The sequence below is a fragment of the Haliaeetus albicilla genome, chromosome 26, assembly GCF_947461875.1.
Source record: "Haliaeetus albicilla chromosome 26, bHalAlb1.1, whole genome shotgun sequence".
Lineage (NCBI taxonomy): Eukaryota > Metazoa > Chordata > Aves > Accipitriformes > Accipitridae > Haliaeetus > Haliaeetus albicilla.
Window position 1 is genome coordinate 12,647,146 of NC_091508.1, and position 17,899 is coordinate 12,665,044.

The window sequence follows — 17,899 nt, forward strand, 5'->3', positions numbered from 1 at the left end:
TCAATGCTATAAATGTTATTACCTGTAAGAAATGTTATGACATCGGTCACCCACATCACATGTTGGTTTTGCTTGTTTATTGGGTGACTTCTACTTACACAGAGACATTTCGAGGTGGCATCAAGTGCATGCATGGCTGAAATAAAGCACATTTAAAGCACTTCTTTCTATGAATCATTCTGCAAGCAAAATTATACTTGCAAATATGATTGGGACTAGTGACCAAAAAGCACCACAGATAGTAAATAAAAGGCACCAATATCAGTTAGAATGAATGCATTTTTTGCAAGTTGGTGTTTGAGAGCGCTTCTCTGTGGTCTCTGCCAGCCTCTGTGGTTGGGCAGGTAGGTGAGCTCTGTGTTGATGTTATTCTTTACCCTCTGCAGGAGGAGGGAAGAGGAGGAGAATGTCTTTGGGTCTTGTCTTTTCTTTTTGCTTCCTTTTTTCCCTCCCTTACACCTGACATCAGATTCTCAAATTGCTGCATTCTTCACTCACAAGAGAAGAATTTGCATTTTTCTCAGCACTTGGCTTCAGTAAATGGCCATGTGGCATTTTACTTTTCAGCAATTCCTTAAAGAGCTCCCTTGTGGTTGATGAATGCAGAAAGTTTGTCATAAACTAAACCACCCTTCCCTCCCCTTAATCTAGACTGCTGCTTACTCAGGGAGCTTCAGACGGGTTTTGATGACAGAAGCCCGAAGTGCTGAGTAAGCAGATGTGGAATTGCAATCACTCTGAAGATGCCTCATTTTCTTGCAGACTTCTTGTCTTCTCCTGCTCTGTGTGTATGCACAGATTCTGGGCATGGTGCCACCCTCTGCCTTAATTGCAGCACAGATTAACGGAAGACTGTGGTTCCCTCCCGTTGTTGTGTGTCTCAATTCAGATGTAAATATGACACTGATGCTCAGCACATGAGAAGTCAGAGTTGAGGTAGGGAGGGAAGAGGCTGGTGTAGAAAGCCTGCACAGAGGTAGGTCACTTAAAAGCATGTTTTGGCCCTGCAGCAGGGTCAGCCTGGAGCTGTGGAATTAGGTGAATCTTCTCAGTGGAGCTGATGACAGACCATGGTGTGGATGGTGGGACAATCAGGTTGGTTCATTAGTTCTTTCTCCTGGCATTTCAACTGGTGAACATAACAGAACTAACCAGTACATCAGTGGTGGACAGCCGTATGGAAATCTGAGGGGAATCTCCCCTGCCCTCTGCCCTGAAGTTTCTGTATGGTATTTTGTTTCTGTGGTGAATTAATACTTGTTTTTCTCTCTCCCTTCTTCTTTGCTTACAGACAAATGATGCTGCAGGAAATACCTGGAACTGGCTTTATTTCATCCCTCTCATCATCATTGGCTCTTTCTTCATGCTCAACTTGGTGCTGGGTGTCTTATCAGGGTAAGACACTAATCACCTATTTGTCTCTGCCTGGATATGAAAAGGGAAGACATGTTGGTTTTAGCAATGTGGGAGGATGTAGCTGAAAAAGAGAAGGTGGGGTGATACATCACACTGTACGTTGTTCCCCTTCACACATTTCCTACCCCTTACTTTCCTTGCAGTGGGGTATTTCTGTAAGGCTACAGAGCAATAGGCTGGGAGATAGGCTGGGTGGAAAATCATTAACTGAGGTGATTCTGAATACAGACACAAGAGTTAAGTGAGCTCCCTGTAATTATACTGACTTGGGCCTCTGCACCCAACACTTACCCCTGCATTGTCTTGAAAACCCATCAGGAACCACTGATGCCAGTATACTTAAGTCCTGGAGCTGGACATCAAGTGTTCATAATGCATTTGCTGTAACTGCAGCATGGAGAAAGGGGAAGATCAAACAAAAGGCAATTAGAAGATCTCAGGGTTTTGTTTTGTTTTGTTGTTTAGGGATTGGTTTTTTTTTTTGTGGTGGTAGGGTTTTTTTTGTTTGTTTTTGGTTTTGTTTTTTTTTTTTTTTAGATCTCTATCTGTTCAAGCTAATGTCTGGATTTTGGGGACACACGGGTCTCTTGATGTTCAAACCCCAGGGGTCAGCCAAGGATTTGGTGTTTGTTGCATATGAGTTTCAGGTTTGGGACATTGTAGAGATCAAGCTGCCAAGTTTGAAGCCTAGCTGGAATGTCCACAGCGTCTGTGGAAATTTGATCTGGAATTAACAACCTGACTCATCTTAATGGTTTTCAAGCTCTTAGACTTTGGCACTTCATTTTGCACACAGTTTCTTATTAGCCCATCCAGGTGATCTAGATTATATAGATCTATATAGATGTAGATTTATTTCTGGCTCTTGGCAGCACAGGAAAAGAGAAATGAGTTAATGCTGCTGAGTGGTAAAAGTCCTTCAGTGCTGCACCTTTGCTCTTTCTCTTTAAGTTACTAGAGAAAGAAAAATGTTTTCCAAAGAACAGACTCATGCTCAATTTTATTATTTTGTTAAGGATCCTCGTCCTCAAAGCACCTGCTAGGGGCAGGAGCAGGGAGGCAGCAGTGCAGTTTTGTTTGAGGACTGGGAGACATGCTGCTACAGGAGAGGGTCATGGGGAAGGCTTCATTGTGCACTTTGCTGTTCCTTCAGTCCAGGAATAATGGTCATGATCAATAACCGATCAAAGCCATTCATTGGACATCCTGTTTTATCAGAGGTTTTGTAAAGGAGAGCTTCGTGACCATACTTGTCTGACATATGGTTTAAAGTGAGCACCAGAGCCAGGGCTGAGTGCGGTTCATTAGGTAGTTCATCTTCCTCGTTCCACAGTGGGGTCAGCCCACGTTGGCTGAAATGATACTTGTGATGTAAAACAAAACTCAGAAGCCTGCAGGCTCCTGTTCCTTTGTGCTGGATTCAAACATGTTTGGTGACCAAAAGATGGAGACCTCTGTCTGGCTCTCCTGAAAGCTTCTTGTTGCTTGGGGCAAAATATGAATATTATATAAATGTATGTCTTCTATTAAAAACGCAGTTCTGTGCATCAGATTTTTCTTTGTTAGTGATAAGGATGGTAATACCTTCTTCACAGAGGGAAGCTTTTAAATTCTATTTTGTATAGTGGTTTGACATCCTTGACTGGAATAATTCCTGGGGAGAGGCTGAAGAGAATAAACATCATAGCACAGGTGTTGACCACACCGCTCAGCAGGCTGCTGGTGGGCTTGCAGCTACTGAGCAATGAAGGAAACTGGGTATATCTGAGTGGACTGGTGATGAGAAGACACCAGAGAGATGGAAAGACTGAAGACAGAGACTGTTGTCATAATATTCTCTAGCCAAAAGCTCCAGACAGCACTGTAGAAAAAAACCAGAAATTTCTGCTGGAGGTTATTCTTTGCTTGGGTTTCTGCATGGAGAAAGGGTCATTGGCAAATGCATGTTGACTTCCATAGGGTACAGTTTCACTCAAGGACATTATGCCATCCACGTCCCAGTGACAGTGTCAGCTAGCGGCTTCTGCAACAGAGACTATTGGCAACATCCCACATTCCTGTTTCAATAAAATAAAGTTGATTTAGGGTTAGGGGTTCTACAAATAGCCCATGAACTGGGTTAACTCAGCAATCGGTCACCTGCTTCTTATTTTCATGATCTGTGTGCCTCATAGCCTTTAATATTATCCTTGCTGTATCCTGGGGGTGGTGTAGTGCTCTGCTCTCCTTTTCCACATGTTACAGAGAGGGAACAGTGGGGTAGAAAGAAGGGATGTAATGCCCCCAGGAAACAATTTGAAAACTGAGGTTATGTCACTGGTTTCCTAGGCTCGTGTGCCATCTTCATTACTGTTCTTTTTCACAAAAACCCTGTTGGTCAGGTTGTATTTTATTTTCCAATACTTTGCCATATGCATCATCAGCATTAGGGGGTTAAGCTTCAGCATGCCACTGTCTGTACCTTGGAAAGCCACAGAAAAAGCTTTTACCTGAGTATTTTTCATTGTGGTTAGTTTTGGGCTATTTCCTCTCACATATTTGTGTTCCTCAGTGGGCAATAAGGAAGCTACAAATTTCTGAAGTAGGTATGCAGATGCTGTCACAGATTATGGCAATATAAATAATCTGAACTGACAACAAGTTATTGAGCTTTCTACTGACACTAGATTATACAGAGTTTTGCCATAACTCTTAATGGAATTCTCTGCCTTTCTGTAGTTATTTGTGAACCCATGTCAACGCTGGACAGATACCTAATATGAGTGGGCTTAGCTCCTGGGTTTATCTGTTTGAGCAGTGTAGATAGATTGACCCGGTTAGGATCCTGAGTCTCATCTGCTAGCAAAATGTGGAAGCATTTGCATTGCAAATGCTGTAGAAGAGATGATAGCTGTTTTAAAATAAAGAGCAAACAACCTTTCCCCTCTGCTGATTCTTCTGGAATTATAATAAAAGCAAAGGCAGGGAAGTGACAGGGAGATGGGGAAATCTGTAAGTGTTGGTAAAAACTTGGTATAAAAATAACCCACAATCTTGGGCCACAGCTGATATGACAAAACCCTCTGAGTACCTGGCTAAGGATGTAATTAAAAGCATGTTGACTCCCTAATTCAGATTAAATGAGGCTCTGCCTGCTGTACAGTATGTCTTCCTCATGTGTGCTAATCAAAGCACTGCCAGTGCTCTTGTAGTCAGTTAATATTTAAATACCCTCCCCAAATGGCACGCTCTGCATTCAGTTCCTTTCCCCTCTCTGATGCAAGCACTGGGGGCCAGACTGCCAGCAGAGCTTGGTTCTTCTTGTGCCACTGAACATCCCGATTTTCCCAGTGATCCTAGGACATGGGGTGTGGAGTTACTGCAAATATCGTATTTCTGATGGTGCAGTAGGGATGTTGGGCTCTTCTATGTCTGTACAAAAGATGCATGTTGCAATGGATGCTGTGCCATACCTGCTCACCACAGTGCTAAAGTTGGGTCTCTGACTGGGGAAATGGGTAGCAGGTCCCTCTTGCCAGATTGCACATCAGAAGCAAAGACAGACTGTGCTGTTCTCCAGCTGTGAATACGGTAGGATTTAGAGTTTTCCTGGTGTATTGCAGTTGTCATACGTACAGAAGTGAACTGCAATTGAAACAGCTCCTAAAATCCAGGAACTACCTTTGCTTGTTTGCAGAAGGGCTCTCCAGCAGGAACACAGCACCCCGTTTGCTGTGGAGTGGTGGTAATGCAGGTTTGTGTCCCTTCTTGGGGATTTTCCTCTCTACTCCTCCCTATGTATTCCCCCTGCTTTCAGTTTTCCCTCTCTGGTGCTTGATCCCTCTGTGAGCTGATAAAACTCAACAGCCCTGCAGAAACCAATAGAGCAGAAAACCAGATTATTTTCTTCTGGAGGAGCTTTTATTGAGTGCCATAGCTGATTCAAGAGAAGATCAGGACTGTATAGGGCCAGGAGAGCAGAAGTGGAAGGAGAGATTTGTCTCCCGTTTGATAGCATTAAGACATTTGGTAGGCTCATTTCCTTCTGCATGTGAAATGTAGAGGTCTGCCCACTTGATCAGAATGGACAGATGCAGGATGTGTTCTGCCCATCCACGTGCTGGGAAGCATGTTGGGGTGACTGCCCAAGCCTGATACTTCCCTAATCACAGACACAAAAAAAGGGAAAAGAGAAATTTAAAAAAAAAAAAAAAAAAAGGAGATTATACACCTGGTTGAAGTTCTGATGAACCATCCATCCACCCAAAGGATGAACCAGGTTCTGTTCATACTAGAGAGCTGCCCTTGACTTTATTTATCTGTTTTAACCATGAGAAGCCATTCCAGCTGGGCTAACCTTGTTCCAGAAAGCTGGGGTATCTTGGTTCCCAGAAATTGAGGTAGCATTTTGTAAGGTTTCCAGTGCAGAGTGGAACAACAGCAGTAGTGAAAATGTTTAGGAATTTGTATCCATAATATATTTCTCTTGAAACATCTTTTTACGTTGACTGTGGTGGGTGTTTTTTTCTTACTTACTACATTATTTGTAAACTCTTTGTGACTTAGGTAGCAATAAAGGCATCCATCACAGGGAATACCACCTTTCCATAGAAAAAGAGACTGGCCGCCTCTGGTGGCACCACGGGAATGTTCTGGCTCCAAGTTATGCCAAGAAGGGTTGACCCCAGATGCCTTTCAGTTTTCCCAATGCAGGGTTGTTTGCTGCTTGGGATGTCACGGGATTTGGCTTCTATTCTGACCAGAAAATGCCCTATGATGATCCTGAGCTCTGCACATGGTTCTGCAGTTTACAGTGAGGGAAAAAACACCCCTAATTGAATTGAGAAGTCCTGACCAATGCTCATTCTTTTTCTGACTTTGTATTGTTTTCTTGCTAGCAGGCTTCAGCCCTCTGTCATCCCGCTCTGGCAGTTGTTGCCACCCAAGAGATTGGCACCCATCTCCATATACACCTTAGCTTCCTGATGTTCCCTCCCTTAGCAGTGATTTCCAATGCTCTTTTCTTATCCTGCTGCTGTTCCCCTCCCAGCCCTCAGCCTCCTCTCAGCCCAGCTAGCAGCTTTCTTCTGTGGGCTGGTAGAACCATGGAGTTTTCTACTGCTTGGGTGTTGAGTTGGATATTAATTTTGCCTGGTAATAAGCTGGATGATTCCGTACAATACATTTGTGGCTGTTTTGAAGCTTTGGATTACACAAAGCAAAGAGGATAAACGTTATCATGGGATGCTGCGAGGAAGATGATTTAACTTATTTCAAGGCTAAGTGCTTTTTGGCACCATTTCACGCAGCAGCGGGGAGTGGTGAGGGGGGCGAGACAGCAGGAGTGCTGGCCAGAGAGGGCAGCGCACTGTGAATGATGCATTTGAATACTGAGAGTCCGTGTCTCTTGAGTGTGAAAAATGGTGCTTGTCATGTCCTCAAATATTTATGGTGAAGCCTGAGGTATCCCCAGACCAGCCAGTAAAGAGTAATGATCTTTCCTGAGGTTTACTCATCTGGCCGCAATAACCAAGTGTGGAGAGGCACTGCAGTGGCCAGTTTGCATCTTCCCTGCTTAGGTATTACCAGAACACGGTCCAGACATGCTCTGTCCTGAGATGTGCAACACCTGCCTCTTGTTATATGAGATCACCTGTGTAAGAACAGCAGGGAGACATTCTGAATGCATGCAGTATCTTTGTGACAGCAGGAGCCTGGCAAGGGATACAGCTACAGCCCATGCTGGCACCTTGCAGGCGAACAAGGGTCAGGGCAAATGGTGCTTTATTTCTTCACTGCTGCACCCTGTTTTGAGCAGTCTGCAGCGTGGGGTGATGCTCTCTGGGCAGAGTCCCATTAAACACTCTCCCTGTTGTGTGCTCCAGTCTCCCTAGGGGATATCTGTTTCTGTTTCTGACTGTTGTACCTTGAGTCAGTGAGGCTTTTGTGCTGTTAGAGCAGCTCCCTGGGAGGAAGCACAGCCCCATCCAGACCTCACAGAACCGACTGTCTCGGTGACTTGTTCTGCTGAGTTTCATGATGTTTTCCCATCCTGAGGATTTTTGCCAGATTGAGATCATAAAACTTCAGCCTGCAAGACGTGCAGAGGCTGGAGAAGAATCAGGCTGATTAATTTGTCATAATGGCAAAGCGTTCTTCTGTCCTCTTTCTCCCTCATTACAGAGACAATCATTCATTTTTCCTGCGAATTTGTTTCAAGTTCACTGTTACCTGCTGTGATCTGACTTTGGCTGGTGTTAATTATTTGCAGCAGAAGAGCTGCATCATGAAAAGATATGAGATTCTTCTTGGTTTCTCATTACTTTTAGTCTTTCCCTAGCCTGTGCTTAAACAGGAGAAAAAGGACAGGCCAAAAAAAAATATTTGCTTTCCTGTTGTTCCTTGCTCATCACCCTTTCTAACAAAGCCATCGTTGCAAACAAGAAATGTGGGAGAAGCATGTGTGTTTTTTGCAGAAGGGGTCAGGGAGCAAGGACTTGCCACGTGAGCTTCATCTCACCAAGCTAAATGTCCTATTGAATGTGGATCCTTTGCTCCTTTTGTGTTTTTGGTTAGTATGGGAGAGATGGACTACCTTTATTTGCCCTTCTGTTAAGCCACAATGGAAATTAAAGCCTGTAATATAGGAATGATACATAGGAGACCTAAATTTGAATTTCCTGGGGCCTCTGCTTTGACTCTGGGGTGGAGACTTGATGAACAGAGCCAGAGGTTCATCCAGCAATTGCAGTAGGCTGATACTATGAGATAAATGGTGCTTTTTAATACCTTTTTCTCTCTTTGTTGTTGCCTCCTTCAAGCCAGGTTTGCCCAGCTGTGGCACTCACAGCATTTCAAATCGGATTAAGTGGAATCAAAGTGAAATCGGCACAAGCTGAATGTAAAGACAAAAGGAAGGAAGATGCATTGAAAGCTTCACCTCTGTTGTTCCTCTTCTCTTTCTAGAAATACAAGATGTATCCCATATCTAGCTTGCATTTCAAGCATCTTCCTGCTATGTTCAGTGATAAAAGTGACTGTGAAGCCTGGCTCGGTGCTGAGAGATCAATCTCTCAGTGATACTTTCATCTTTTATCAGCTGGTTGAGGAAAGCTCTATTTTCCCCCTCTTTAGAGCAATGAGGAGGAAGCAGAAGCAGCTCTAGCTGTGCAGGATTGATTGAGCCAGTCCTTAGTGCTAAGCAGTGGATATTAGGATGGGTTAAGCAACTCGCCCAGCTGGGTCTGCATGTTTGGGCTCAGTCTGGGAGAGACTGACATGCCTCCTCAGACCATGCCCAGTGTGATCTTGGCTGGCTGTAGCTCCAGGTGAGATAGAAACATAAAACACTGTACGTCTTTCTTGTGGGATTTCATGCAGCTGATGGGACAACCTGGGGCAGATGATGAGCCACAGAGCTTTGTCATCTTCAGCACTAAGAAATCTCAGTCCTCCTCTGGGCTTTGCTTCTTTAATAACAAGGTTCAAAATTCTGACTTCTCAGCAAACCACCTTTATGGGCAGGAAAACAATATCTTAGAGGTACCAAATGTCACCAGCATAAAGAAATTCTTACTGATGGTTTTCCAGGTGAATCAGTTGCTTAGTTTCATCTCGTTCCAGCACTTCCCAGTGTGTTATCTCTCTGTGCCCCTGAGATGTACTTTCTTTCACCTCCCTCAGATTTTCTTCTTGCCCAAACGAGGTGCATTTCCATGCCTTTTCTTCTTGTTCCAGGTGGGCTTTCTAATCAATACGCTTTGCCTATGTTCAGTGGTGACCTGGGCCTGATTTTTAGGGGTGTTTAACAATACTCTACCTGCACTTCTATTCACGTTTTCAAATCAGTAAGTCAGAGGCATCCAATTATTTTTAGTTTTGCCTGCAGGTTTACCATGCACTTCAGGATTTTGTCTGTGAATAAGAATAACCATACCTTGGCTCTTCCTGAAGTCTTCCTGGGGCTTACTGTGGTAGAGATATCTGATGCTATGGTAAAGAAACTGATGTCTTTGCTGATCTCCTCTCATTTTGTTTGCAGCCCTTATGCGTGCAAAGTGCTGGCTATGGACACAGCTGAGCCATGTCCTCTTGGGTTTGCATCTTCCCAGCTACAGGCTATGATGCCTCATGTCCAGGCAGCTGGAAATTGCACTGTTTGTCTGTTTACTCCTGGATTTATATCATATTTTTCTTTCCTAAACCAAATTTGATTCTACCCTCCACCTATATTTCTAAGTCACCAGCATCCACCCAGGTTAGTGCATTGAAGGGAATGATGCTCTCTTTCCTCTCCCCCGTCCCTTCCTCTCACCCCTTGCCTCCTGTGTGCTGCTGTGAATAATTCAGCCCCTGCTGTGGCTGCTTTTCCTCCTCTCCTAGAGGAGCTTTTGTGAGAAACACCAAAGGTTGGTGCCTTTGAGGTGGCTGGCCTGCAGGGCGTCGTCCCTGCAGGATTGCTGTTCTCCTGCCTCCCTGGCAGCCCCTTTCAGGCTCTCAGAGCGCTGTTGTGGGCTGAGGGGGGTCCTTTAATCTCTAAGAGAGTTCAAAGAGTCACCGGTGCTGCTGCTGGTTCCCTAGTGACACTGCACCCTGCTGAAGCAAAATGCTTCAGGAATCGAGGTAGATGGTGTCCACTGTCCCTGCTTAGATCCCGAGGTTTGCTGTTCTGCTTCAGATGCCCCCGCTTCCTACCTGGTGTCCTGCCTGCCTCCCTCTGCACTGCCCTAAGTCACCACAGCACCCACAGGAGGGGTGAGGTTGCTCAGCAGGTCCCTAGGCTCTTCTTGCATCTGCATCCAGGACACCGAGCATCTGCTTTTCTCTCTTTCCACTCCCCACTGTCCATCTTGCTCCTGCTCACTCTCCATGGACTCACTCTTTTTCTGCTAGGACTCCCTCACTGCCTCTGTCTCTCAAAGAACAGGTTTGCAGAAGGTAAAATAAATGTTTAGCACAGCCAAGACTTTGTGTCCTTAGCTGTATAAACAGTTACAGTCATAAAGGTGTGCTTTTTTGTTGCATCCAGCAGAGACTTTCCCTTATAAAGGATTTACTGTTCTCCAGAAAGACAAAAGACAGAGATATGAACCTGCAGAACAAATTCTTTCCCTGGAGCAAGAATCTGCTTTTCTATAAACACATGGATGCTGATGCAGTTAGTGAATGAAATGTTAGGAGTGTTAACTGGATCAGACCCTGGTGAAGCAAGCTGTGAGGGGCTTTGCAGGACTGTGTGTATGAGGTAACAAACTCAATCACACAAGTATAGCAGGACCTACAGAATGACAGGAACTCAAGGAGGGTTGGCTCAGCAGGAATCTGCCTACCATGTTATTATAACTGGCGTCACCCAAGCAGTCGGGATTTGATTGGATTAGGACAAGGTGGCAAACCCTAGCGTCAGAAACAGGCCTGAGAGGGAAAGGAAAAATTAACTGAAGGCTCTTTCTCTATTTCCTTCTCACAGTTGATTAACCAAAATAAATGGTAGGAAATGGACTTCCACCCTTAAAATGCAATTAACTGTTTCTGCTTGCATGTGGATGCTCTCAGGATGCTGGGAGGCTTGGAGGTGTGTGCAGTCCCTTGTGCTGACAAGTTGCTCTAAGGCACTCTGGAGGATCTCATAAGTGATGTATAGCCCCTGAGCAAGTGGTTGCAGCCTGCCAAGAGCACAAGAGATTTGGTTTTACTGAAAAATGCAAATAGTATTATGTTCATCTTACCTCTCTTATCATCCAGCATGTTCACGTCTGGGGTACCACAAGTGCATGTTCTTATCACTGCAGTCCCTTTGCAGCCACTTACAGAAATTCCTATTTCAACGTTGCTCTTGCTGAAAGCTTACTGAAAGTTAGGTGGATAATTGGCACCAGGCTTCTTTTGAGGTTCCTTCCTTGCTGATTGTAAAAGGGGTGAACTGAAACAGAGAGGAATTTTTATGCTTCACCTCTCCTCATCTAGGCAGCCCCCAAATAGCACAACATGCCTGATTTGGTACCACTGCTACTCTTCCAGCATGTGTTGTGATGCTCCTCTGACTTGCATGTCAGGCAGCCAGAGGAGTTGCTGGTTTTCATCTTCTACCTCCAGCCTATCCCTCCCAGCTCCTGAGTGACGTGGGCTGCTTAGCAGGCTGCTGACAAGTATCAAATCTGATTTGGGGCACTGCTCCATGTTCAAGCAACAAAGCTTACAAATTAAGCCTCCTGTCTTGGCCAATTTTGTTTCTCCACCTGGAGAATTCATTTTGGCCTGTGAGTAACTCAGTCAAACATCTGCAGTCCTGGCTGGTTCCTTCACCAGCAGCTCACCCACTTGAATTATCTGGCTCGTCTCCATTCTTGAGGGCTGCATTTCTCCAGGCGGGACTATGTCCCTAGATGTCATGTGCCATCCAGGCTCAACTTTACTCATTCCTTTGACGTACTTGTACTGGACATGAAGCCAATCCTAAAACTGATTGGTTTTTTTCATTTTAGACTTAAAATTCTAGAAGTTCTTTACAGCTGCTTTCCAGGAGTCCCTGGTGGAGTCCTTCTGAGATCTGTGCTTCTTTCTGCTCACTCTGAACAGTGCTTTAGATTCAGTAGATGAAGGCTGTTCTCCCATTTTAAGATCTGAGATTTCATGAGATCATGTGTAGCTCAGTGGTATTATTCTGAAGGAGGAGCTAATTTCCTATGTTGTTATTATGAATCGCTAATCATCAGCACTATTAGTGGTAGCAATGACAGTGATGCTATATGATCTCTCTCTGCCTCTTCCCCGTGAGTGGGAAGCATTTATGTCTGCTTTCTAAGCAGAAAACCTGAATTGCAGAGGTTTAATGTTGTGATTAGTCTTGCAGCAGGCCTGCTGTTGCTGGCCCTGGGAGTGTGTCATGAAACCCAAGACCAGGAGGTACATTACATGATGCTCCATCTCAGCTCTCTGCTGTCATACAGGAAAGTTAATAAGAGACTCAGGGCACGAAGGTTGTGGTTTGTTTATTTTTTTCCTTTTTGGTTGCTGTGACAGTATTTTTAATTTAAGACCAGCATGGATAAAGTACTTGTAAGAATTTCATTGGTTTATAATCTTTTACTGAACCTGGTGGTTACTCATAAGTTGACCTTGTCTCTTTTGTGGCTGGGGGGTGTGTCTTGAATTTCCCTGAAGTGGCTATTCCAGGGCATATTTACACGAAGATTTATTTTACTTTTCCACCCACCAAGGTGATAAGCAACAATCACCCATTTTCCTGGTGACTTTAAGCAGCGACCACTCTTGAGAAGAAAAATGTGACACATTGAGCTTGACTGGACGGCATGTGGTTTCCATGATGAATGTCCTTTCTTTGATTTCTGTTTGTTCCTGCTGTCTCTACAGAATCAGTTATTCACAACTGTCATGTTGTAACTAAAATGCGTTGTAGTTATCTACCCAGGCAAGTCTCGGCTTCCTCCAAAGAAGCGTCTCCTGTTGCTGTGCTGTGTGTAGGAGTACTGACCTTTCAGTTTTCCTCTTAATGCCTATCTGGACAGTGCTGAAAGATGAATATTTTGGAAGGCTTTTGTGGCACATGGTGGTTGACGAGAGTCAAGGATGAGAATGGGTGAATGTTACTGCTCGTTCCAGAATTGGCCAAAGCATGGAGGACCAGCTATGAAGAAAGTGCTGGAGGTAAAGCTGGGCAGGAGGCAGCATATTTCCTGCTCAGGTTTCCTTTCTGGTGATTTTTGAGATTTTTGCAAGTCAGTAGCATAAATAGCAATTATGCTGAATAAAAGAGGAAACTTATTTACTGCTACCAAACATTCCTATGGGACTTTCTGTGTTTTCATTTAGAACTGGCAGGAAAACTTTAGCTGAAATATTTTTAGATGAAATATGGCATTTTGATATAATTTCCCCTCTTTTTATTTGAATATGTTCTGAAATTTTATTGAAAAGCTCTCAAACAGAAATTCTGGGAGTTTTCCAGTTGCTGCAAATGGGGAATATTTCAGTTCCTGAATGGTGGTGATGAATGTAGTGGAAGAGACACATACTTTTATTAATACATTTCATAAAGAAAAACACAGTCTTTTGACACGTTCCAGCTTCATCAAACCTCTCCTATCTCCTGGAGATAGGAGAAAGAGCAAGTGATGCATTCCTCCGTCAGGAAGACCATACATCAAGACCCTCCAGTCTTCAATCCGGATGATTTTGCTAGAGCTCTGTAGCACTCAGAAGGCATTCAGTGAGACCCAAGGTACTGTCTTCTCCTGGAAGTTACCTTCCTACCTTCAACGGCAGTGCCAAACCTGCCAGCTCGAGGGAACAGAAGGGTGCAGGTGGCTTTAACCTCAGCAATATTCCTTACTGGTGTCTTGTGAAAAGCGTGCATGGCTGTACAGAAACTATGGAAGGTTGGCAACTTAGCACAGTTTCTCCCTCATTTTTTTCCATGTTTAAGTTGAGATTAAAGGGACAAGTCCTAGGTAGCTTTTACTTTCCTTAGGCCAGATAGGAGCTGGCAGAAGATGAAAGGCCTTGCAAGGAGATTTCTCCCCTGCCTGCTCCGGAGGGTAGAGGGAGCAGTGCCGTGGCTCATCTGCTATCCTTCCTGCCTGCTGCAGTCTTTCATGAAACTCCCCACTGGGTGTTGCCTCCTGCTCCCATCCGGTGCAGCCCAGCTCTGGGAAATTTGTGGTGACATGAGCCTGTAACATGGGAAGTGTGACCCCTCCAAGTCTGGCAGTTTAAATGCATGTTGTCACCCTGGGCTGTCTGATCTCATTCTTCCTGCTCCGGAGAGAAATCAAAACTGAGAGGAGGTCTGTGGCCCCAACCAGCAGGCACTGAACCAGAAATGAGAATATTAAAAAGGAAGAGGGAGAAAATCGGAGATCCAGCTGACACATCCAGGATCCTGAATCACCCGGCAAACACGTGCTGAATGCCAAGGAGAAGCTGTTGGTTCGGAGTGATGTTTCGGCTTCCTCCATTTCAAGGATGGGGTCATGGGCTGTGCTGTCAGGTGAGGGACAGGAGAGGGGAGTCAGGAGACTAGAATGCACTGCCAAAATCAAGATAACAGCTCAGCTGATGGCAGGTCTCACATCAGTGGCTGGTACCAGTGTGCGTCGCAGTGCTGCACCAAGTTCTCCCTGCAGTCCCTTCTCTGTGGGTCAGACAGCCCTGCCAAATGAAGCAAAAGTGTCAGCTTTGAAGGGTAAAGTGTAGACTGTGAATATAAAGCTGCCTCTGGCACTTTACAGCTCCTTTTCCCCCCATTCTTCCGCTTTCCTCCCATCTCCTGCTCCTTGCTGGCTTTTGAGGAGCATGTGCGGGTAATGAACAGGTGATCAGGTGAGATTTTAGTCAAGAACAGTGGTTAACTACAGGTTTGCAACAATTAACTGTTAACTGAAGATTTGAAGGACACAGCAAAGTTAAGATGTCAAATGAGAGAATGAATGAACTGTTAGTGTACACAAGGGACAAAAGCCCGGTCCCACATTTAACCGTATAGATTAAGCTATTGTGGTAGTCACTCCAGCATGTGCCCAAAGTGAGGGGTTGCAGAGGCTGGTTCAGAGCTCCATAAATGGTAGATGGGCATGCGCATTCCCAGGTGGGGCATCAGAAACTTCCCACAGGTAATATGACCAGTGTGGGTATCTTAGGGTGGTGGCTGCACTATTGTCTCAGCATGATTTTGAACTAGGCAGTAGGATGTACTTGGACAAGATTTTTGCAATGGTTGGATGAACCTTACTTTCTGACCCCCCTGTACAGTCCTGTTCTAGTGATTTGATCTCAAGATACTTGCTTTGCATGTGATTTTAGCAAATAGCAGGATCGTTGTTACTGTCAACGCAGAGCATCTGGGCTATTTCACCTTGACCCCAGATCCCATCCTCACTTGTAGCTCTTGTTTGACTTGTGTTTGTCGAAGTCATCTTAAGCCTGGGAAAACTCAAAGAAAGTCTATCAGGGAAGAGCAGATCCCTTCCAAACCCAAAAGAGTGCTTGTGTCTCTCTGACAAAATACTGTGCTTTAGAGGAAATTCTGCTGTGGAGAGAGATGGAAGACAGTTTTTAGTGTTGGGGACGATAATTTGTATTGCATGACTGGAGAGGTGTATGTGGTTGTGCATCAGGATCTTGTTGTAATGGATATGGTGTGGCCCAAGAACAAAAGAAGTGGGTACGCATGGCAGTTTGCAGTTCTCTTTCAGGATGAGAGAGGCAGAGAAACAGCTGAGTACTAGTTTGTTGGACAACATGTAGCATGTTGTGGTTTCCACTCACTATTGCTGTCATTGTCTTTGCAAGCTTCGTGAATACAATCTGAAAGACAAAAGAAGGGCTGCGTATTTTCTGTGACCACTTTTGACATGTGCTTCTTCTCTCTCCATAGAGAATTTGCAAAAGAACGAGAGAGGGTAGAAAATCGTCGAGCTTTCCTGAAACTCCGTAGGCAGCAGCAAATTGAACGGGAACTAAATGGATACTTGGAGTGGATCTTCAAAGCAGGTAAGGCAAGAGATCTCCTGATCTTGGTTCGATATGTTTTGTGGCAAGTAGAGTCTGGTGATGACAGGGGACAAGGGCCCCAAAACTAGTCCTCAGTGTTGCTGGCCATTGCGGTAAACCAAGACTAGAGAGGGCCCAACCAGCACTTGTTGTTTTTGTTCGGCTTGTTTCTGGGCAGTCACACTAAAGTTATTACAAAAGATCTCAGTTTGGTTAAGCAAAAATAAAGGAGCTGGGCCAACTGTCTTTATTGCTGAGATCAAAGCAATTGTCTTAATACAGTATAATATAAAATGTGATACAGTGCCCAAAGTCTCCACAGTGGGGAAACTGTTCCCTTATATGAGTCATTTATATTTTATTTACTTTCCACCACAGCTGTTTTATAAGCCTCTCTTGCTATGATGGTAAAATACACTGGAGTGTCATTTTTATGAGCTACAGAGATCACTTGCATGAAACTCACCCCAGAACATATTAACATTGCTTTATAACTATTATAACTGAACATCGCACTTTATTGCAAGCTGTGAGCAACGTTAACAAGGACCCAGACACACTAATTTAACAAAAAATAGCATGCTTTTCTTTTCCTTTTTATCGAACAGTAAAGATTACCAATAACCTTTCTGTGTTATAGAGTAGCTGATCTCTCTCTCTCTCTATAGATATAACCACAATGTAATTCGTTCACATAGCATCAAGAAAACTTCTGGGGCTAGTTTGCTTCCTTGCTTGCTTTTCTGAGAAGCTGAAACATCTGAATAAAGTAAAAATGCCTTTTAAAACAATGATGAGGAGAAAAAGAAGTGGTGGTGTCTCAACCAGAATTTCAGGTGCCTTTTTAGGCCAGTCAACTTCATCCTTGCCCTTCAAAAATGGGGAAACTAAGGTCCAACGTTATATAGTGACTTGCCTGATGTCATCCGAGATTGGTGGCAGAGCTGCCACTCTGTGGTGCTCCTAAACTATGGGCTGGCACCGTATGAAAAGCCATGTCATCATTCCTTGTTTTGAAAGCCATACTGAAGCTTGGGGCCTGATGTGCTAAAATGTGCTTGTGCAAATAAGTAATTGTATGGTCACAGTGACTTATCGCAGCATTGCATGTGCATAAGGTGTGTACAAGCCAGGGGCCAGAGCATCCTGGTACTATTCTGCATATAAGTGGCTCTTTGTCTGGATTTACAGCCTCTGTTTTAAGTGTACAACCTGGGTGCCAGTATTTGGAAGACCACTTTCAGATGGCTTCCACTGCTCTGCTTCTGCTTCCTTCTCTGAAGCTCTTTGCCAGCCTGTGTGCCCAGGGGAGTGGGGCTCTGCCCTGCTGCAGGTCCCCTGGGAGGACTGGGGGGTGGCTGCGGTACCTCCCCAGAGGGCTGTGGTCTGGGCATGAGTTTTGACAACCTGGCCAGAGAGGAAAAAGACTGAAGCATCGAAATGTGAAATAGGAAGAAGTAGCAGCAGTTTATATGGTGGCTTGAACCTGTTATTTCCCATCGCACTGTACAGAGTGACAACTGAGTGCCAGTTGTATTGACAGACTTTTATTCACTGTGACTGTTCAACAGCAACTGTCCTCAATTAGGTAACCATGCTTCATTCTGTGGTTTTGTAGGATTCAAAAAAAGAATCATTCCCTTCCCTTTCCATTTATAATTTGTCTTCCCATTTGTATACATGTTTTGTGCTACCTCAAATTCAAATTAATTAATGGTTTATCCAGTGGCTGGAGCAGACTGCACCGTGGTTCTCCCTTGGCTCTAGTGCCATCTTGCTTTTAAGGCTCTTGTCGTTTCTCAGTCTCTAAATCCTGGTCTCCCCATCAGTAGAATAAAGATGAGAATTCCCTTGTAGGGACGTGGGTTGCTTTGTTTCATTTTGGTGACTGCTCTGCCAAGAAGAGCTACGCAGAGGACATCAGCTGAACTTGTCTGAAAGTTGAGGTGGAGAAGTTATAAAATCTCTGCTCCAACTTTGCATCCCTGTGGGA

The 17,899-nt window shown here is 44.5% G+C and overlaps 1 protein-coding gene across 11 annotated transcripts in view; it reads left to right on the forward strand.

Annotated features, from left to right (window-relative positions):
* Positions 1–17,899, forward strand: part of CACNA1B (calcium voltage-gated channel subunit alpha1 B) — a 310,731-nt gene that overhangs the window by 139,935 nt on the left and 152,897 nt on the right. For all 11 annotated transcript variants that reach the window (XM_069771710.1, XM_069771700.1, XM_069771699.1 and 8 more), the window contains 2 exons: positions 1,292–1,395; positions 15,791–15,906. In XM_069771710.1, coding sequence (XP_069627811.1) covers positions 1,292–1,395; positions 15,791–15,906 — 220 coding nt within the window. The remainder of the gene's footprint in view (positions 1–1,291; positions 1,396–15,790; positions 15,907–17,899) is intronic.